At 40.4% G+C, this 22828-nt stretch overlaps 2 protein-coding genes and 1 pseudogene across 2 annotated transcripts; 2 read left to right on the top strand and 1 right to left on the bottom strand.

The window, feature by feature from the left end:
• Positions 1–6505: 6505 nt before the first annotated feature.
• LOC147794756 (aspartic proteinase CDR1-like) lies at positions 6506–7647 on the top strand. The gene is made up of 2 exons (XM_087122461.1): positions 6506–6876; positions 7024–7647. Exons 1-2 carry the CDS (start codon positions 6733–6735, stop codon positions 7621–7623), a joined length of 744 nt encoding a protein of 247 aa, XP_086978587.1. The 5' UTR covers positions 6506–6732; the 3' UTR covers positions 7624–7647.
• An 8467-nt stretch (positions 7648–16114) lies between these two features.
• LOC147794755 (secreted RxLR effector protein 161 pseudogene) lies at positions 16115–16798 on the bottom strand (annotated as a pseudogene).
• Positions 16799–19953: 3155 nt separating this feature from the next.
• Positions 19954–20957, top strand: LOC147794754 (aspartic proteinase CDR1-like). Its single transcript, XM_087128247.1, has 2 exons — positions 19954–20186; positions 20334–20957. Exons 1-2 carry the CDS (start codon positions 20043–20045, stop codon positions 20931–20933), a joined length of 744 nt encoding a protein of 247 aa, XP_086984373.1. The 5' UTR covers positions 19954–20042; the 3' UTR covers positions 20934–20957.
• Positions 20958–22828: the final 1871 nt, after the last annotated feature.

Below are 22828 nucleotides of genomic sequence, written 5' to 3'. Positions count from 1 at the left end.
GTGAAATGCTACTTCATAGGCTATGGCTCTGACATGTTCGGGTATAGGTTTTGGGATGAGAAAAATAATAAGATCCTAAGACACTGTGATGTGACCTTTGATGAAAATGTCATGTACAAGGACAGAGAGAAGATAAACTCTGAGACTACGAAGCAAGTGGGAGTTGAATTTGAGTGGCAAGAAAATTCACACAGTGATGGTACAACAGAAGCTCAAGAAACTCCTGATTCTATTGCTGAAGAACCAGACGTGGCTGATCCTATTGCTGAAGAACCAGACGTGGAGCAAGTTGCACCTGAACAGGTGTTGAGAAGATCATCCAGAACTACCAGAGCACCAGACAGATATTCAACCTCATTACACTATCTGTTGCTAACTGACGAAGGAGAACCAGAGTCCTTTGATGAGGCCCTACAAGTGGAAGATTCAACTAAATGGGAGCAAGCCATGGATGATGAGATGAGCTCACTTGAAAGGAATAATACGTGGGTGCTGACTGAGTTGCCTACAGGAAAGAGAGCTCTGTTGAACAAATGAGTGTTCAAAATCAAGGTTGAACCAGATGGCAGAAGGAGGTTTAAGGCTCGGTTAGTAGTTAAAGGATATTCACAAAGAAAAGGCATTGATTATGCTGAGATCTTTTCTCCAGTTGTGAAATTAACTACTATCCGAATTCTACTGAGTATTGTTGCATCGGAGAATTTGCACCTTGAGCAAATGGATGTAAAAACGGCATTTTTACATGGAGATCTAGATGAGGAGATCTATATGCAACAACCCGAAGGATTTGCAGCTCCAAGCAAGGAGCACATGGTGTGTAAGCTCAATAAGAGCTTGTATGGACTGAAACAAGCACCGAGACAATGGTACAAGAAGTTTGACTCCTTCATGAGCAAGAGTGGTTTCCACAGAAGTGAAAAGGATCAGTGTTGCTACCTCAAGAAATACACTGATTCTTATGTGTTTCTACTCCTGTATGTGGATGATATACTAATTGCTGGATCAAGTATGAGGGAGATAAACCACCTGAAGGCAAGCTTGTCTTCAGTATTTGAGATGAAAGATTTAGGTGCAGCGAAGCAGATCCTTGGGATGAGGATTTCTCGAGATAGATCTGCTGGCACATTAAATCTATCCCAAGAGCAGTACATTGAGAAGGTGTTGTCCAAATTCAAGATGAATAACGCTAAACCCAGGACTACCCCCTTGGCAAATCATATTAAATTGTCAAAGGGGCAATCTCCCAAGACAGTTGAGGAACGTGAGCACATGGCATCAGTTCCGTACGCTTCTGCAGTTGGGAGTTTGATGTATGCTATGGTCTGCACTAGACCTGACATAACACATGCAGTGGGAGTTGTTAGCAAGTACATGGCAAATCCAGGGAAGGAACATTGGGAAGCTGTGAAGTGGCTTCTGAGATATCTGAGAGGTACATCCAATACTACACTTTGTTATGGCAATGGCAAAGTAGTTCTGCAAGGTTTTGTGGATGCTGATCTGAGTGGAGATGTAGACTCCAGCAAGAGCACATCTGGGTATATCTACACTATAGATGGAACAGCAGTGAGTTGGATGTCTAAGCTTCAGAAATGCGTTGCTCTTTCATCTACTGAAGCTGAGTACGTGGCCATAGCTGAAGCTGGAAAGGAGATGATATGGATGACAGATTATCTAGAAGAATTAGGTCGGAAGCAGTGCAAGAAGATCCTTTATACAGATAGTCAGAGTGCCATACAGTTGGTGAAAAACCCAGTCTATCATTCAAGAACAAAACACATTAGAAGACGGTACCATTTCACTCGCAGGTTAGTGGAAGAAGGCGATATGTGTTTGGAGAAGATAGAGGGTGCAAAGAATCCAGCAGACATGTTGACAAAATGTGTTGATGTTGGAAAATTAAAGCTATGCAAAGCCCTAATTGGTATGGTGTAGGATCAGTCTCCAAGTGGGAGAATTGTTGAGTTATGGAGTCTGCTCCCTGTATTTATAGCTTGGTCAATGGCTATATCCGGTAAAGCTATATATGGTACATAGCTATATATAGTAGATGGTTAAATCTGGTAAAGCTATATTTAGTAGACTGAACCATATATATATCCCGTCCAGTAAAGCTCTTAAATGTACTTTTCTATTCTCTGTACTCTCTTGTTGTACATGCCTGAAGTCATCAATAAAAAATCCTTTTAGCCAGAGTTCTCCTTGCAATTCTCTCTATCCTTCTCTTTGTGATCATCTAGATCGAGCGTGTGCGTTGTTGTGCGATCCTAACAAACGACATTATAAAGCGAGAGTGGTTTCCTTCATGTTCCGATCTTATGCAATACTCATTGCATAGGACGCCCCCACTCACATGTTTCCACATGTACAATTTAGTGATCACATTGTTTATATCATATACAAAAGTGGGCCGCATCCATAGTGTCCCCAGAATACGGTACTCAGCCTTATCCCCGTACTATACATCATTTTGACTATATCCTTGAACTTGATCCACTCTTATGTCTCTACATATAGTTCAAGTAATCATACCATAGCCAGAGTGTTCTTAGTTTATTGGATTTAGATTAATGATCGTAAAATTCACTTTATTCAATAACAATCTTTACTGAAAAAACATCAATGATAACTTTATTGAAAACCGAATATGTTTTTGTTTACAAACGGTGAGTTTTAGGACATAAAACCCAACAAACTCCCACTTGGACTAAAACTCTAGTGGGGTTTTACAATGTTGAGTAGAGAGAAAGACATAAATACAATGAACTAGGGCATCACATACCCATGCATTTTCACCCACTTGCCCTAGGTTACATAACACGTAGTCCTAGACTCACTAGGTGCCCTTCAAGCACTTTAGCCGCGAGGGGCTTTGTAAATGGATCAGCAATGTTGTGCTCTGAAGCTATCCGTGTGACGACCTCTTCTCCTCGTTGCGCAATCTCTCTTATGAGGTGATATTTGCGCTCAATATGTTTTCCTCGCTTATGGCTTCTTGGTTCTTTAGAATTTGCAACTGCTCCACTGTTATCACAATAAAGAGGGATAGACAGATGCATATTTGGAACCACTTTCAAATCAGTTAAGAACTTCCTAAGCCATACTGATTCTTTCGCTGCTTCACAACCAGCAACATACTCAGCCTCCATGGCGGAATCAACAATGCAACCTTGCTTTATTATGCTTCTCCGTATTATTGCTCCTCCGTTCAGAGTGAAAACAGATCCCGATGTCGATTTCCTCGAATCTATATCGGTCGAAAATCTGAGTCAGTGTACCCTGTAGGGATCAGATCCCTTAGCGCCGTACATTAGCATATAGTCCCTCGTTCTCCTAAGATACTTGAGGATATTTTTAACGGCAGTCCAATGAGCATGTCCCGGACTGGACTGATATCTGCTGACAATTCCCGCGGCATAGCATATGTCTGGTTTGGTACACAACATGGCATACATCAGACTACCGACTGCTGATGCATAGGGAACATGTCTCATATCCTCAACTTCTTGAGGTGTCTTAGGACTTTTTTCCTTCGACAAATGAACTCCATGCCTGAAAGGTGATAATCCTGTCTTGGAGTCCTGCTTCTTATAACGAACCAACATTTTGTCGATGTAGGATGCCTGAGACAATGCTAGTGTTTTGTTCTTGCGATTCCGAACAATTTGGATTCCAAGAACAAACTTAGCCTCTCCCAAATCTTTCATTTGGAATTGTGTCGCTAGCCAATGCTTAATGTCAGTCAGAAATCCCACATCATGCCCAATGAGTAGGATATCGTCAACGTACAACACTAGGAAAACTACTGTAGAGTTGACTATCTTCTCGTAAACACAAGGTTCGTCAACATTTTGTTTAAAGCCATAACATTTGATCGCAGTATCAAACCTTGTATTCCAAGATCGAGATGCTTGCTTCAACCCATAAATGGATCTTTTAAGCTTGCAAACCTTTTGCTCGTGATCCTGTTCAATGAACCCCTGTGGTTGAGCCATATAGATACTCTCCTCAAGATTTCCGTTTAGAAAGGTTGTCTTGACATCCATTTGCCAAATTTCATAATCATAAAATGTGGCAATGGACAAGAGTATTCTAATCGATTTAAGCATAGCAATAGGAGAGAAGGTTTCTTCATAGTCCACCCCCTCTCTTTGGGTATAACCCTTTGCTACAAGTCGAGCTTTAAAGGTCTGTACCTTACCGGCTTGGTCTCGTTTCCTCTTGTAGGTCCATTTGCAACCAATAGGTTTTACCCCATCTTGTTGATCTACAAGTTCCCAGACTGAATTGAAGTACATTGACTCCATTTCAAGATTCATGGCTTTGATCCACTGATCTCTATCTTCATCATTCATTGCCTGTTTGTAGGTTAATGGATCCTCAACGCCATCATCAGGTATGATGACCTGTGTTTCTGCCAAACCCAAGTAACGATCGGGTTGAGTTATAACCCTCCCACTACGTCGAGGCATTCTCAACTCTTGAGAAGGATGCGATTGACCAGAAGTGCCAGGTCCATCAACAACTCTTGTTGAAGGGCCAGCCTGATCAACAACTCTTTTTGTCTTATAAGTAGCTTCTTTAGAAATCTCACTCGATACTAGTTTGCTGCGAGGTTGATGATTTCTTACGTGGTCTTCCTCTAAGAATGTAGCGTTTGTTGACACAAACACTCTGTTTTCTTGAGGGTCATAAAACAGACCACCTTTCGTCTCTTTGAGGTATCCTACGAATAGGCATAATTTCGAACGACGTTCTAATTTCTTGGGGTTTTGCACCAACACGTGTGCTGGCCATCCCCAAATCCTGAAGTGACGTAAACTACCTTTACGCCCTCTCCATAACTCATAAGGTGTTTCTGAGACACTCTTAGAAGGAACCATGTTCAAAATGCATGCAGCAGTCTCCACTGCATATCCCCAAAACGAATCAGGTAATTGAGCGAAACTCATCATAGACCGAACCATGTCTAACAGAGTTCTATTTCTCCTTTCTGATACACCGTTCTGTTGACGCATGCCAGGGGCTGGGAGTTGAGACGTTATTCCATGTTCTATCATATAGTCTTGGAATCTTAAGTCCATATACTCTCCATCTCGATCTGATCGAAGTGTTTTAATAGTTTTTCCTCATCGATTCTCAACCTCAGTCTTATACTCTCTGAACATTTCAAGAGCTTCGGACTTGTGATGCATTAGGTAAATATAGCCATACCTTGAATAATCATCGATAAAACTGATGAAATATTCATACCGTTCTTTTTCTCGTTTTAAATTTTATCCGATTTTTATCTTCTATTTTATTTTCTTTTTAATTTCGTCTTTTTAGTCACGATTCGGCTTTTCGAAGCCTCGAAAATTGGGTCGTGACAATAACATAATTATGAATATTCAAAATTGATATTCTTATAAATATTCAAAATCGATTTTTATGAAATGTAAAGTTAAATAATAATTGGTTATATGAATGATTAACTTCAAATGATTTCAACAATTTTGAAGTTACCCTAACGTGGTTTGATATGAGTTTTTGTTTAAAAATTAAAAATATAGCATTCATTATTATTTATCACAATTTTAAAACTTTTCCCAACCTTACTAACTTTGACTATTAACATACTCATATTCTGTTCTTTTAATTTCGGTTTTTTTTTGGACCCGTTATTAAACTATTTTCCTTTCTAGAATTAAAGTTATAATTAATAATAACAAACCTTCATTAATTAATTAATTAATTATGATTAAATTCAAAAGTTTATATAGTTTTATTTAATTCCTTTATTCCAAGATAATTATTAAAATAGAATTATGAATAACATTATTTAGATCTAAATTTGATTTATAGTTAATCAAATAATTATAAATTGTTAATTAATCATCGAGCAATACATTGAATTTATTTAATTAGTTAAATTAAATAAATGATTCTATTTTTAATAATCGAAATACTATGTTTTTTTTTTCAAGTTAATTTGAAAAGTTTACATAGTTTTATTTAATTCAAAGATAATTATTAAAATAGAATAAGAAATATACTCCTATTTAAATATTTTTGTTTTCCTTATTTAGATTAAAACTAAATTTAATAAAGGCTTGGAAATATGAAAATTTAATACGATCTGAGTAAATAGAAACAACTAAAGTAACATTCTATTTTTATATTAAAAAAAAAAACAAGCGAGGGTTACCAAAAACACGGCCGTCCTTTCCTAGTTCTAGGTAATAATTTCAATTTCCACGTCATTATCTCTCTCACGCGTATAAATAAAACAAAGAAATCTAAAATCCATGCAATCCCATGGCGCCTACCATATTTCTCCTTCTCGCACTACTTTCCATCGCCGGCAAAGGCGGTGGTCTTAAGCTAGAACTCATCCAACGCCGACTCTCACCCGGCAACGTTTCACCGATGGCAGCCAAGTCACAAATTTGGCCGGAAACCAGCGAATTTATGGTGAAAATCGCCGTCGGAACGCCGCCGCCGGAGGTGCATGCAATCGTCGACACTGGCAGCGATTTATTTTGGGCTCAGTGTCGTCCATGTGCGAAATGTTACCGGCAAACGAATCCGATTTACGACCCTTCGAAATCGTCAACCTTTCGAACCCTTTCTTGCAAGTCGCCGCAGTGCCATTTGAGGGGGTCCGGTGCGGCGTGCTCCGGCACCGACACGTGTAAGTACGGCTATGGGTATGGAAGCGGATCTACGCAAGGAGAATTGGCGACTGAAAAAATGGCTGTAACTTCGAGGTCTGGAGCGACGACGCCGTTTTCGGGGGTGGTGTTTGGTTGCGGACATAATAATAGTGGAACGTTTAATGCCAATGAAATGGGATTGATCGGATTTGGAAGAGGAGCGATTTCCTTCGTTTCTCAGGTGTATATATATTATCACTTTCAATTATTATTAATATTTTTAAAAACATTATTCGAATTAAATAGTGAAACCAACGGTTAATTATATTCTTATTCAAACAACTATAAAGTTCAAAACCTTATAGTTAATGTAAATTCATATTCACAGATAGGTCCATCGGTCGGCGGCAGAAAGTTCTCCCTTTGTCTGATGCCATACAACACCGACCCGAGAATCTCAAGTAGCCTCTCTATCGGGTCTGGTTCTGAAGTTAAAGGACCCGGAGTCATCACAGCCCAACTCGTTCGAACAGCCGACCAGACATCTTACTCTCTCACCCTCACGGGAATCTCCGTCGGAAAAACCCTCGTTCCGTACAGTACGTCGGGACCTCCGGCCAAGGGGAATGCGGTTCTCGATACCGGCACGCCGCCGACTCTCCTCCCCAAAGAATTGTACGGACGATTGGCTGCCGAAGTTCGGCGGCATATCCCGTCGAAGCCCATTGACGATGATACTCTTTGCTACAAAGATAATTTGGGGGATTTGGTGATGACTCTGCACTTCGACGGCGGCGTGGATCTGCGATTGAGTACGGTTCAGACTTTCAATAAGATGCCGGATGGGTCCTTTTGCTTCACCGCGATGGGCGTTGACGACAAGGACGCACTCATCGGGAACAGTATGATGGCGAATTTTTTGGTTGGGTATGATATTGACAATATGACGGTGTCGTTTAAGCCCACCGATTGCACAAAAATTGGTTGAGATTTTTTGGGCCTATGAAAACAACACGCTGTTTTATAACTATTATTACTTTTCTCGTAACACTTTTGATGTGAGGTTTAGTTTGTTTTATTCATAAAATTTGGAAAGCGTTTATTAATATATGCACGACTATATTCTACTTTAGTCAATATTCCTTTGATTTCTTTTTAGTAATTTTCAGTAACAAATTTTAAGGTAAAATTAGACATTAATTACTAATTATTTTTATTTAAGTTGTGAAATAATATAATTAAATTTACTATAATTCAAGAGACCTTTTACGATTTCCAAAATTTAGGCACCATGATGGAAATCGACGCCGGAGATCTCAGAAAGGAGATTAGGGTTTTGAGGTTGGAGGAGAAGATCTGATAAAAAATCGACGCCGGAGATATGAGAATCCTCAACCTAAACCTTCAATAGTCGGAGGCAAGGTGCTTTCACGAATCGCACTTTCCTATTTCGTCGAAAACGTCTAAGAACTTACGATTAGTCCGCGAATGTCTAGATCGAGATGTTTATCGAGATTTTGGTGTGCCAGTGACGTTTTTGAGTGATTCTTGGACTTTTACCCTCAGGAGTGTGATCTTCGTAAGTTTTGGAGTGAAGGCGGTCGAGATTTCCGTTCGAATCGAAGTTCCAAGAAAACACGATTTTCGGTAAGAACTCCTATTTTTCGTCAAATTCGAACTCGAATAATAAGACGCGTGATTACCTACAATATAAGAAGAATATATGGTACAAATAGAATATGAGATCTACAATATTCGTGAAGTGATTCGGATTATGGATTGGAAGATATAAAAATCGAAAGAAAATGGATCGAGAACGCTAAAAATTCACGTTTCTCGAAAATTTGGAAAAAACGCAGCAGGAGAGAGAAGAACGCCGCCAAGCGTCGGCCGGCGTACGGAGGAGCGCAGCAGAATCGATGTTGGACACGTGGTGCATTCCGGCATGTGAGGCGTGCCCCGCACGCGTCAAGCAAGCGGATTGGGGTTGGCCCGAGTCCGAACCGACGCTTCGCACGCGACCCGAGAACGCACGAACCGAACCGACTCTCCAAGCCGGGTGCTGCCCCGCGACTGCGCGGGAAGTCGTGCGTAGGAAGCTCTCCAGGGCTCGTGTAGCGCGTGAGTACTTGTTTTCCTTCCGTTCGGCCTCCGTTTTATTGTTCTTCGTCTCGATTTTGATATCGACCCTATTATTATGTGAATTAGGACCTGTCAAGGAAATTCTAGAATTTTTGGAATCCTTTCCGCCAAGAAACTCGAGCTTGGAAAGGCACGCGTCAACCAAGTAAGTAACCATTTGGATTCCCACGAGCAGTACTTGTAGGAACCGCTTGGAATGAGCATGCAAACTACCATACCGATAAACTTAGCTAGCCGAACCTAGCATATGAGTATGGAAACCATGGAAATGAACTAATTAAGAAAATCGATGGAATCTAGTTCGATTATGTATCTGTTTCAATTGAGATTGTGATAATGTGTGTATGTATGAGGAGGAAGGGAAACTTGTGAAAGCTGCGCTCCGGGTGAAGGTGGATGTTATCTTCCCTTTGAGCATGTTTGTTAATATTACATGTATTGTTGCATGTTAGCTGTAGTGCATCATTGCTTGTGTTATCTTTCTTGTTGAATAGGAGGAAACTACGAGCCTAGACTAGGGCGCTTGAGTGTAGTGCATCATTGCTTGTGTTATCTTTCTTGTTGAATAGGAGGAAACTACGAGCCTAGACTAGGGCGCTTGAGTCTATCTAGGCTAGACAGAACCCTAAATTGGGATACCTCCTATAAGACCATGCATTTAGATCCGCGAAACGATTACCAGCGGATCTAGAACCCAGAATTCCAAACCACAACAGGTTTGTGAGGCCTTGCACGAGAATCCTATGATGGTGTTACTATAAACACGTGCGGAAGCAATTTGGATCTTTGGCACTCTAAGTACATCAATTATAGTAAATTAGCTAGCATGTTCAAAAGCATTAAAACTCGATGAGTTTGAATACTAACCTTTCGTAGTTCAAATTCCTTTTTCCTCACGAACCGATTTCGAACCACCACTAGTGTCTTCTACGGCCTTAGAACGGGATTGTGGAATCCGGTGAGTGACTAAACTTGATAGGAATTTAATATATCTAAAGAGAGAGTTTTGAGAGATTTTCTCAAAGTTTTTCCGGAAGAATTTCCATGTAACTTGATCACTCTATTCACAGAGTTATTTGCACGTTCTTGCAAATTTGAGATTACCAAAATTTGACCCTCAAAATTCCACTCAAATTTGTGAGATGATGTGGCAAACATGCAAGTTTGGTTAAACCATTTATTGACGCTCAATGTTCCACGAACTCAAACATGGATTTTTCCATGAAGCGAAGTCAACGTTTTAGCTTTCTTTATTTTAATTCAACAATTAATTTAAATAATTAATTTCAAATCAAAATAATATTAAACGATTAATTAAACAATTTAATTAATATTTAACATTAAATCAAATGCCAATCCCAATCAATTCCGGCACGCATTGATTATGAATCCCTATTCATAATTAAAATATTTAAATCTTATTTAAATATCTCCAATTCTCTCTTTTTGTTTAATTCATAGTTAAAACAAAATGCGGTTCGTATATATTTAGCATATATTCCCTAATTTGAATTCGAACACTTCGAACTCACTCGTCACACTGTTCTAAGGTTTAGTCCGATATGAGCTAGCAGGGGGGGACCTAATGGACCTACAGATCATGGGCTCCAACGATCCGAGATTAACTGGCTAAACTCGTTAACCTTGTTAACTAACATTCGTTAACTACTAGGACACTCCACTATAGCCTAGTAGTTGCACTCCCCTCACTATAGTTATATTTCTGTCCATTTGATATAACCATGATTAGTAAGTCGATCATTCACAGGTTGTTCGTAACTAGAGCTGGGTCAATTTACCGTTTTACCCCTAAAGTTACTTCTTGTTCCTAAAGTCCCACTGATCCTCTAATGAACAATTGGTTTGTGGTCCAACCACCAAACCGAATCCCTCTCGGGCCCATGAGAGGGTGGGGCCTCTTGTTCAAGACCTGGAATCAGTACTTAAAGGAACAACCTCTCTACTATCCCTAAAAGCGGGTAGGAGTGAATACCATCTTACACCCTCTGTCCCCAGCTATTCACCCAGTCTTACCCCTGAAATGGGAGGCTTATTGAGTCGGCGAACTCGGGCCACTCTCACCCATGCAAATCTAAGGATAATTCCGAATAGATAGGAGTTCATAGTTAGCTCAGGATTAAGATCGAGTTACCTAGGTCATCGAATGAAAAAATAAGTCTCAACAGTAAACGATGTTGAGTTATGGAGTCTGCTACCTGTATTTATAGCTTGGTCAATGGCTATATCCGGTAAAGCTATATATGGTACATAGCTATATATAGTAGATGGTTAAATCTGGTAAAGCTATATTTAGTAGACTGAACCATATATATATCCCGTCCAGTAAAGCTCTTAAATGTACTTTTCTATTCTCTGTACTCTCTTGTTGTACATGCCTGAAGTCATCAATAAAAAATCCTTTTAGCCAGAGTTCTCCTTGCAATTCTCTCTATCCTTCTCTTTGTGATCATCTAGATCGAGCGTGTGCGTTGTTGTGCGATCCTAACAACTGGTATCAGAGCAAGGCAAAATTCACCACGATCTGTGAAGATGGAAAGTTCAAAGATTGGAATTGAGAAGTTCGATGGATCCAATTTCGGTTTCTGGAAGATGCAGATTGAAGATTATCTGTACCAGAAAGATCTTCACGAACCTCTGTTGGGGGTGAAGCCGGATACCATGACCACGGAACAGTGGAAGCTCAAGGATCGACAAGCCTTAGGGATGATCCGGTTGACGCTATCCAGAAACGTGGCGTTTAACATCATCAAGGAGAAGACAACGTCAGATCTGATGAAGGCGCTGTCAAATATGTATGAAAAACCGTCGGCTATGAACAAGGTGTATTTGATGCGTAGATTGTTCAATCTACAGATGTCTGAAGGTGGACGTGTTGCGGATCATATAAATGAATTCAATATGATCATAAGTCAACTGGGTTCGGTGGAAATTAATTTCGAAGATGAAATTAAAGCGTTGATTTTGATGTCATCCTTACCCGAGTCATGGGATACTGTTGTTGCCGCAATCAGCAGTTCCCGAGGATCTGATAAACTGAAGTTTGATGAAATTCGAGATGTAGTTCTCAGCGAAAGTATTCGCAAACGGGAAACTGGAGATTCATCAGGCAATGCTCTCAGTGTTGATCGAAGGGGAAGAAGCAAATCAAAGAGCTCAAACAAACATGGGCGTTCAAAATCAAAGAACCGGGGAAAATCTCCAAACAAACCCAACGTAACGTGTTGGAGCTGTGGGGAAAAAGGACACTTTCGGACAGATTGTACAAAGCTAAAGAAGAAGCGGAATCATAAATCTGAAGATGATGATGATTCTATATACACAACAGAAGATGCTGAGGACGTTTTAATCCTTAGTGTGGATAGCCCAGCTGAATCCTGGATTTTGGATTCAGGTGCATCGTTCCATTCGTCTCCAAGTAAGGAATTGTTTCGAAATTTCAAATCAGGAAATTTCGGGAAGGTGTATCTTGCCGACAATAAAACCTTGGAGATTGAAGGAAAGGGAGATGTCTCCATACAAACTCCAGCAGGAAATCAATGGACATTACAAGATGTCAGATACATTCCTGGTCTCAAGAAGAACCTGATCTCTATTGGTCAGTTGGATAGCACAGGCTATGCAGCAGAGTTTGGAAAGAGTTCCTGGAAGATTGTGAAGGGCGCCATGGTTGTTGCGCGTGGCACAAAATCCGGAACCTTATACACTACTGCAGAGTGTATAAACATGACTGCTGCTGCTGAGAGTGCTTCCAATTCAAGTCTATGGCACAATAGACTTGGACATATGAGCGTCAAAGGAATGAAGATGCTGACTGCGAAAGGAGCTTTAGAAGGCTTAAAATCTGTTGATATGGGTCTTTGTGAGAGCTGCGTTATGGGCAAACAGAAACGAGTTAGTTTCACAAAGGCTGCCAGAGAACCGAAGAAAGTGCGGTTGGAAATGGTCCATACAGACGTCTGGGGACCATCTCCAGTTTCATCACTTGGTGGATCAAGGTACTACGTCACCTTCATCGATGACTTCAGCAGGAAGGTATGGGTTTACTTTCTGAAACACAAGTCAGATGTGTTTACCACCTTCAAGAAGTGGAAAGCTGAAGTTGAAAATCAGACCGGCTTGAAGATCAAATGCCTGAGGTCTGACAATGGAGGAGAGTACAACAAATCAGAGTTTATAACATTTTGTGCAGCTGAGGGAATTAGATTAGTAAGAACAATTCCCGGTAAGGCAAGACAAAATGGTATTGCAGAAAGGATGAACAGAACCTTGAATGAGCGAGCAAGAAGCATGAGGATTCATTCTGGATTGCCAAAGGCATTCTGGGCTGATGCTGTGAACACAGCAGCATATTTGATTAATAGAGGGCCGTCAGTACCCTTGAAGTTCAAATTGCCCGAAGAAGTATGGACAGGAAAAGAACTCAAGTACTCTCACTTGAGAACCTTTGGCTGTACTGCATATGTTCATGTTGATCCAGAGAAGAGAGATAAGCTTGATGCTAAGGCTGTGAAATGCTACTTCATAGGCTATGGCTCTGACATGTTCGGGTATAGGTTTTGGGATGAGAAAAATATGAAGATCCTAAGACACTGTGATGTGACCTTTGATGAAAATGTCATGTACAAGGACAGAGAGAAGATAAACTCTGAGACTACGAAGCAAGTGGGAGTTGAATTTGAGTGGCAAGAAAATTCACACAGTGATGGTACAACAGAAGCTCAAGAAACTCCTGATTCTATTGCTGAAGAACCAGACGTGGCTGATCCTATTGCTGAAGAACCAGACGTGGAGCAAGTTGCACCTGAACAGGTGTTGAGAAGATCATCCAGAACTACCAGAGCACCAGACAGATATTCAACCTCATTACACTATCTGTTGCTAACTGACGAAGGAGAACCAGAGTCCTTTGATGAGGCCCTACAAGTGGAAGATTCAACTAAATGGGAGCAAGCCATGGATGATGAGATGAGCTCACTTGAAAGGAATAATACGTGGGTGCTGACTGAGTTGCCTACAGGAAAGAGAGCTCTGTTGAACAAATGAGTGTTCAAAATCAAGGTTGAACCAGATGGCAGAAGGAGGTTTAAGGCTCGGTTAGTAGTTAAAGGATATTCACAAAGAAAAGGCATTGATTATGCTGAGATCTTTTCTCCAGTTGTGAAATTAACTACTATCCGAATTCTACTGAGTATTGTTGCATCGGAGAATTTGCACCTTGAGCAAATGGATGTAAAAACGGCATTTTTACATGGAGATCTAGATGAGGAGATCTATATGCAACAACCCGAAGGATTTGCAGCTCCAAGCAAGGAGCACATGGTGTGTAAGCTCAATAAGAGCTTGTATGGACTGAAACAAGCACCGAGACAATGGTACAAGAAGTTTGACTCCTTCATGAGCAAGAGTGGTTTCCACAGAAGTGAAAAGGATCAGTGTTGCTACCTCAAGAAATACACTGATTCTTATGTGTTTCTACTCCTGTATGTGGATGATATACTAATTGCTGGATCAAGTATGAGGGAGATAAACCACCTGAAGGCAAGCTTGTCTTCAGTATTTGAGATGAAAGATTTAGGTGCAGCGAAGCAGATCCTTGGGATGAGGATTTCTCGAGATAGATCTGCTGGCACATTAAATCTATCCCAAGAGCAGTACATTGAGAAGGTGTTGTCCAAATTCAAGATGAATAACGCTAAACCCAGGACTACCCCCTTGGCAAATCATATTAAATTGTCAAAGGGGCAATCTCCCAAGACAGTTGAGGAACGTGAGCACATGGCATCAGTTCCGTACGCTTCTGCAGTTGGGAGTTTGATGTATGCTATGGTCTGCACTAGACCTGACATAACACATGCAGTGGGAGTTGTTAGCAAGTACATGGCAAATCCAGGGAAGGAACATTGGGAAGCTGTGAAGTGGCTTCTGAGATATCTGAGAGGTACATCCAATACTACACTTTGTTATGGCAATGGCAAAGTAGTTCTGCAAGGTTTTGTGGATGCTGATCTGAGTGGAGATGTAGACTCCAGCAAGAGCACATCTGGGTATATCTACACTATAGATGGAACAGCAGTGAGTTGGATGTCTAAGCTTCAGAAATGCGTTGCTCTTTCATCTACTGAAGCTGAGTACGTGGCCATAGCTGAAGCTGGAAAGGAGATGATATGGATGACAGATTATCTAGAAGAATTAGGTCGGAAGCAGTGCAAGAAGATCCTTTATACAGATAGTCAGAGTGCCATACAGTTGGTGAAAAACCCAGTCTATCATTCAAGAACAAAACACATTAGAAGACGGTACCATTTCACTCGCAGGTTAGTGGAAGAAGGCGATATGTGTTTGGAGAAGATAGAGGGTGCAAAGAATCCAGCAGACATGTTGACAAAATGTGTTGATGTTGGAAAATTAAAGCTATGCAAAGCCCTAATTGGTATGGTGTAGGATCAGTCTCCAAGTGGGAGAATTGTTGAGTTATGGAGTCTGCTCCCTGTATTTATAGCTTGGTCAATGGCTATATCCGGTAAAGCTATATATGGTACATAGCTATATATAGTAGATGGTTAAATCTGGTAAAGCTATATTTAGTAGACTGAACCATATATATATCCCGTCCAGTAAAGCTCTTAAATGTACTTTTCTATTCTCTGTACTCTCTTGTTGTACATGCCTGAAGTCATCAATAAAAAATCCTTTTAGCCAGAGTTCTCCTTGCAATTCTCTCTATCCTTCTCTTTGTGATCATCTAGATCGAGCGTGTGCGTTGTTGTGCGATCCTAACAAACGACATTATAAAGCGAGAGTGGTTTCCTTCATGTTCCGATCTTATGCAATACTCATTGCATAGGACGCCCCCACTCACATGTTTCCACATGTACAATTTAGTGATCACATTGTTTATATCATATACAAAAGTGGGCCGCATCCATAGTGTCCCCAGAATACGGTACTCAGCCTTATCCCCGTACTATACATCATTTTGACTATATCCTTGAACTTGATCCACTCTTATGTCTCTACATATAGTTCAAGTAATCATACCATAGCCAGAGTGTTCTTAGTTTATTGGATTTAGATTAATGATCGTAAAATTCACTTTATTCAATAACAATCTTTACTGAAAAAACATCAATGATAACTTTATTGAAAACCGAATATGTTTTTGTTTACAAACGGTGAGTTTTAGGACATAAAACCCAACAAACTCCCACTTGGACTAAAACTCTAGTGGGGTTTTACAATGTTGAGTAGAGAGAAAGACATAAATACAATGAACTAGGGCATCACATACCCATGCATTTTCACCCACTTGCCCTAGGTTACATAACACGTAGTCCTAGACTCACTAGGTGCCCTTCAAGCACTTTAGCCGCGAGGGGCTTTGTAAATGGATCAGCAATGTTGTGCTCTGAAGCTATCCGTGTGACGACCTCTTCTCCTCGTTGCGCAATCTCTCTTATGAGGTGATATTTGCGCTCAATATGTTTTCCTCGCTTATGGCTTCTTGGTTCTTTAGAATTTGCAACTGCTCCACTGTTATCACAATAAAGAGGGATAGACAGATGCATATTTGGAACCACTTTCAAATCAGTTAAGAACTTCCTAAGCCATACTGATTCTTTCGCTGCTTCACAACCAGCAACATACTCAGCCTCCATGGCGGAATCAACAATGCAACCTTGCTTTATTATGCTTCTCCGTATTATTGCTCCTCCGTTCAGAGTGAAAACAGATCCCGATGTCGATTTCCTCGAATCTATATCGGTCGAAAATCTGAGTCAGTGTACCCTGTAGGGATCAGATCCCTTAGCGCCGTACATTAGCATATAGTCCCTCGTTCTCCTAAGATACTTGAGGATATTTTTAACGGCAGTCCAATGAGCATGTCCCGGACTGGACTGATATCTGCTGACAATTCCCGCGGCATAGCATATGTCTGGTTTGGTACACAACATGGCATACATCAGACTACCGACTGCTGATGCATAGGGAACATGTCTCATATCCTCAACTTCTTGAGGTGTCTTAGGACTTTTTTCCTTCGACAAATGAACTCCATGCCTGAAAGGTGATAATCCTGTCTTGGAGTCCTGCTTCTTATAACGAACCAACATTTTGTCGATGTAGGATGCCTGAGACAATGCTAGTGTTTTGTTCTTGCGATTCCGAACAATTTGGATTCCAAGAACAAACTTAGCCTCTCCCAAATCTTTCATTTGGAATTGTGTCGCTAGCCAATGCTTAATGTCAGTCAGAAATCCCACATCATGCCCAATGAGTAGGATATCGTCAACGTACAACACTAGGAAAACTACTGTAGAGTTGACTATCTTCTCGTAAACACAAGGTTCGTCAACATTTTGTTTAAAGCCATAACATTTGATCGCAGTATCAAACCTTGTATTCCAAGATCGAGATGCTTGCTTCAACCCATAAATGGATCTTTTAAGCTTGCAAACCTTTTGCTCGTGATCCCGTTCAATGAACCCCTGTGGTTGAGCCATATAGATACTCTCCTCAAGATTTCCGTTTAGAAAGGCTGTCTTGACATCCATTTGCCAAATTTCATAATCATAAAATGTGGCAATGGACAAGAGTATTCTAATCGATTTAAGCATAGCAACAGGAGAGAAGGTTTCTTCATAGTCCACCCCCTCTCTTTGGGTATAACCCTTTGCTACAAGTGGAGCTTTAAAGGTCTGTACCTTACCGGCTTGGTCTCGTTTCCTCTTGTAGGTCCATTTGCAACCAATAGGTTTTACCCCATCTTGTTGATCTACAAGTTCCCAGACTGAATTGAAGTACATTGACTCCATTTCAAGATTCATGGCTTTGATCCACTGATCTCTATCTTCATCATTCATTGCCTGTTTGTAGGTTAATGGATCCTCAACGCCATCATCAGGTATGATGACCTGTGTTTCTGCCAAACCCAAGTAACGATCGGGTTGAGTTATAACCCTCCCACTACGTCGAGGCATTCTCAACTCTTGAGAAGGATGCGATTGACCAGAAGTGCCAGGTCCATCAACAACTCTTGTTGAAGGGCCAGCCTGATCAACAACTCTTTTTGTCTTATAAGTAGCTTCTTTAGAAATCTCACTCGATACTAGTTTGCTGCGAGGTTGATGATTTCTTACGTGGTCTTCCTCTAAGAATGTAGCGTTTGTTGACACAAACACTCTGTTTTCTTGAGGGTCATAAAACAGACCACCTTTCGTCTCTTTGAGGTATCCTACGAATAGGCATAATTTCGAACGACGTTCTAATTTCTTGGGGTTTTGCACCAACAAGTGTGCTGGCCATCCCCAAATCCTGAAGTGACGTAAACTACCTTTACGCCCTCTCCATAACTCATAAGGTGTTTCTGAGACACTCTTAGAAGGAACCATGTTCAAAATGCATGCAGCAGTCTCCACTGCATATCCCCAAAACGAATCAGGTAATTGAGCGAAACTCATCATAGACCGAACCATGTCTAACAGAGTTCTATTTCTCCTTTCTGATACACCGTTCTGTTGACGCATGCCAGGGGCTGGGAGTTGAGACGTTATTCCATGTTCTATCATATAGTCCTGGAATCTTAAGTCCATATACTCTCCACCTCGATCTGATCGAAGTGTTTTAATAGTTTTTCCTCATCGATTCTCAACCTCAGTCTTATACTCTCTGAACATTTCAAGAGCTTCGGACTTGTGATGCATTAGGTAAATATAGCCATACCTTGAATAATCATCGATAAAACTGATGAAATATTCATACCGTTCTTTTTCTCGTTTTAAATTTTATCCGATTTTTATCTTCTATTTTATTTTCTTTTTAATTTCGTCTTTTTAGTCACGATTCGGCTTTTCGAAGCCTTGAAAATTGGGTCGTGACAATAACATAATTATGAATATTCAAAATTGATATTCTTATAAATATTCAAAATCGATTTTTATGAAATGTAAAGTTAAATAATAATTGGTTATATGAATGATTAACTTCAAATGATTTTAACAATTTTGAAGTTACCCTTGTGTTCTAAAACGTGGTTTGATATGAGTTTTTGTTTAAAAATTAAAAATATAGCATTCATTATTATTTATCACAATTTTAAAACTTTTCCCAACCTTACTAACTTTGACTATTAACATACTTATATTCTGTTCTTTTAGTTTAGGTTTTTTTTGGACCCGTTATTAAACTATTTTCCTTTCTAGAATTAAAGTTATAATTAATAATAACAAACCTTCATTAATTAATTAATTAATTATGATAAATTCAAAAGTTTATATAGTTTTATTTAATTCCTTTATTCCAAGATAATTATTAAAATAGAATTCTGAATAACATTATTTAGATCTAAATTTGATTTATAGTTAATCAAATAATTATAAATTGTTAATTAATCATCGAGCAATACATTGAATTTATTTAATTAGTTAAATTAAATAAATGATTCTATTTTTAATAATCGAAATACTATGTTTTTTTTTTTCAAGTTAATTTGAAAAGTTTACGTAGTTTTATTTAATTCAAAGATAATTATTAAAATAGAATAAGAAATATACTCCTATTTAAATATTTTTGTTTTCCTTATTTAGATTAAAACTAAATTTAATAAAGGCTTGGAAATATGAAAATTTAATACGATCTGAGTAAATAGAAACAACTAAAGTAACATTCTATTTTTATATGAAAAAAAACAAGCGAGGGTTACCAAAAACACGACCGTCCTTTCCTAGTTCTACGTAATAATTTCAATTTCCACGTCATTATCTCTCTCGCGCGTATAAATAAAACAAAGAAATCTAAAATCCATGCAATCCCATGGCGCCTACCATATTTCTCCTTCTCGCACTACTTTCCATCGCCGGCAAAGGCGGTGGTCTCAAGCTGGAACTCATCCAACGCCGACTCTCACCCGGCAACGTTTCACCGATGGCAGCCAAGTCACAAATTTGGCCGGAAACCAGCGAATTTATGGTGAAAATCGCCGTCGGAACGCCGCCGACGGAGGTGCATGCAATCCTCGACACTGGCAGTGATTTATTTTGGGCTCAGTGTCGTCCATGTGCGAAATGTTACCGGCAAACGAATCCGATTTACGACCCTTCGAAATCGTCAACCTTTCGAACCCTTTCTTGCAAGTCGCCGCAGTGCCATTTGAGGGGGTCCGGTGCTGCGTGCTCCGGCACCGACACGTGTAAGTACGGCTATGGGTATGGAAGCGGATCTACGCAGGGAGAATTGGCGACTGAAAAAATGGCTGTAACTTCGAGGTCTGGAGCGACGACGCCGTTTTCGGGGGTGGTGTTTGGTTGCGGACATAATAATAGTGGAACGTTTAATGCCAATGAAATGGGATTGATCGGATTTGGAAGAGGAGCGATTTCCTTCGTTTCTCAGGTGTATATATATTATCACTTTCAATTATTATTAATATTTTTAAAAACATTATTCGAATTAAATAGTGAAACCAACAGTTAATTATATTCTTATTCAAACAACTATAAAGTTCAAAACCTTATAGTTAATGTAAATTCATATTCACAGATAGGTCCATCGGTCGGCGGCAGAAAGTTCTCCCTTTGTCTGATGCCATACAACACCGACCCGAGAATCTCAAGTAGCCTCTCTATCGGGTCTGGTTCTGAAGTTAAAGGACCCGGAGTCATCACAGCCCAACTCGTTCGAACAGCCGACCAGACATCTTACTCTCTCACCCTCACGGGAATCTCCGTCGGAAAAACCCTCGTTCCGTACAGTACGTCGGGACCTCCGGCCAAGGGGAATGCGGTTCTCGATACCGGCACGCCGCCGACTCTCCTCCCCAAAGAATTGTACGGACGATTGGCTGCCGAAGTTCGGCGGCATATCCCGTCGAAGCCCATTGACGATGATACTCTTTGCTACAAAGATAATTTGGGGGATTTGGTGATGACTCTGCACTTCGACGGCGGCGTGGATCTGCGATTGAGTACGGTTCAGACTTTCAATAAGATGCCGGATGGGTCCTTTTGCTTCACCGCGATGGGCGTTGACGACAAGGACGCACTCATCGGGAACAGTATGATGGCAAATTTTTTGGTTGGGTATGATATTGACAATATGACGGTGTCGTTTAAGCCCACCGATTGCACAAAAATTGGTTGAGATTTTTTGGGCCTATGAAAACAACACGCTGTTCTATAACTATTATTACTTTTCTCGTAACACTTTTGATGTGAGGTTTAGTTTGTTTTATTCATAAAATTTGGAAAGCGTTTATTAATATATGCACGACTATATTCTACTTTAGTCAATATTCCTTTGATTTCTTTTTAGTAATTTTTAGTAACAAATTTTAAGGTAAAATTAGACATTAATTATTAATTATTTTTATTTAAGTTGTGAAATAATATAATTAAATTTACTATAATTCAAGAGACCTTTTACGATTTCCAAAATTTAGGCACAATGATGGAAATCGACGCCGGAGATCTCAGAAAGGAGATTAGGGTTTTGAGGTTGGAGGAGAAGATCTGATAAAAAATCGACGCCGGAGATATGAGAATCCTCAACCTAAACCTTCAATAGTCCGAGGCAAGGTGCTTTCACGAATCGCACCTTCCTATTTCGTCGAAAACGTCTAAGAACTTACGATTAGTCCGCGAATGTCTAGATCGAGATGTTTATCGAGATTTTGGTGTGCCAGTGACGTTTTTGAGTGATTCTTGGACTTTTACCCTCAGGAGTGTGATCTTCGTAAGTTTTGGAGTGAAGGCGGTCGAGGTTTCCGTTCGAATCGAAGTTCCAAGAAAACACGATTTTCGGTAAGAACTCGTATTTTTCGTCAAATTCGAACTCGAATAATAAGACGCGTGATTACCAAAACAATATAAGAAGAATATATGGTACAAATAGAATATGAGATCTACAATATTCGTGAAGTGATTCGGATTATGGATTGGAAGATATAAAAATCGAAAGAAAATGGATCGAGAACGCTAAAAATTTACGTTTCTCGAAAATTTGGAAAAAACGCAGCAGGAGAGAGAAGAACGCCGCCAAGCGTTGGCCGGCGTACGGAGGAGCGCGGTAGAATCGATGTTGGACACGTGGTGCATTCCAGCATGTGAGGCGTGCCCCGCACGCGTCAGGCAAGCGGATTGGGGTTGGCCCGAGTCCGAATCGACGCTTTGCACGCGACCCGAGAACGCACGAACCGAACCGACTCTCCAAGCCGGGTGCTGCCCCGCGTCTGCGCGGGAAGTCGCGCGTAGGAAGCTCTCCAGGGCTCGTGTAGCGCGTGAGTACTTGCTTTCCTTCCGTTAGGCCTCCGTTTTATTGTTCTTCGTCTCGATTTTGATACCGACCCTATTATTATGTGAATTAGGACCTGTCAAGGAAATTCTAGAATTTTTGGAATCCTTTCCGCCAAGAAACTCGAGCTTGGAAAGGCACGCGTCAACCAAGTAAGTAACCATTTGGATTCCCACGAGCAGTACTTGTAGGAACCGCTTGGAATGAGCATGCAAGCTACCATACCGATAAACTTAGCTAGCCGAACCTAGCATATGAGTATGGAAACCATGGAAATGAACTAATTAAGAAAATCGATGGAATCTAGTTCGATTATGTATCTGTTTCAATTGAGATTGTGATAATGTGTGTATGTATGAGGAGGAAGGGAAACTTGTGAAAGCTGCGCTCCGGGTGAAGGTGGATGTTATCTTCCCTTTGAGCATGTTTGTTAATATTACATGTATTGTTGCATGTTAGCTGTAGTGCATCATTGCTTGTGTTATCTTTCTTGTTGAATAGGAGGAAACTACGAGCCTAGACTAGGGCGCTTGAGTGTAGTGCATCATTGCTTGTGTTATCTTTCTTGTTAAATAGGAGGAAACTACGAGCCTAGACTAAGGCGCTTGAGTCTATCTAGGCTAGACAGAACCCTAAATTGGGATACCTCCTATAAGACCATGCATTTAGATCCGCAAAACGATTACCAGCGGATCTAGAACCCAGAATTCCAAACCACGACAGGTTTGTGAGGCCTTGCACGAGAA

The sequence above is a fragment of the Cucurbita pepo genome, chromosome 1 (assembly GCF_057944985.1).
Source record: "Cucurbita pepo subsp. pepo isolate OVF chromosome 1, ASM5794498v1, whole genome shotgun sequence".
NCBI lineage: Eukaryota > Viridiplantae > Streptophyta > Magnoliopsida > Cucurbitales > Cucurbitaceae > Cucurbita > Cucurbita pepo.
The sequence above is the reverse complement of the archived record's forward strand: the minus strand, read 5'-3'. Positions and strand labels throughout refer to the sequence as shown.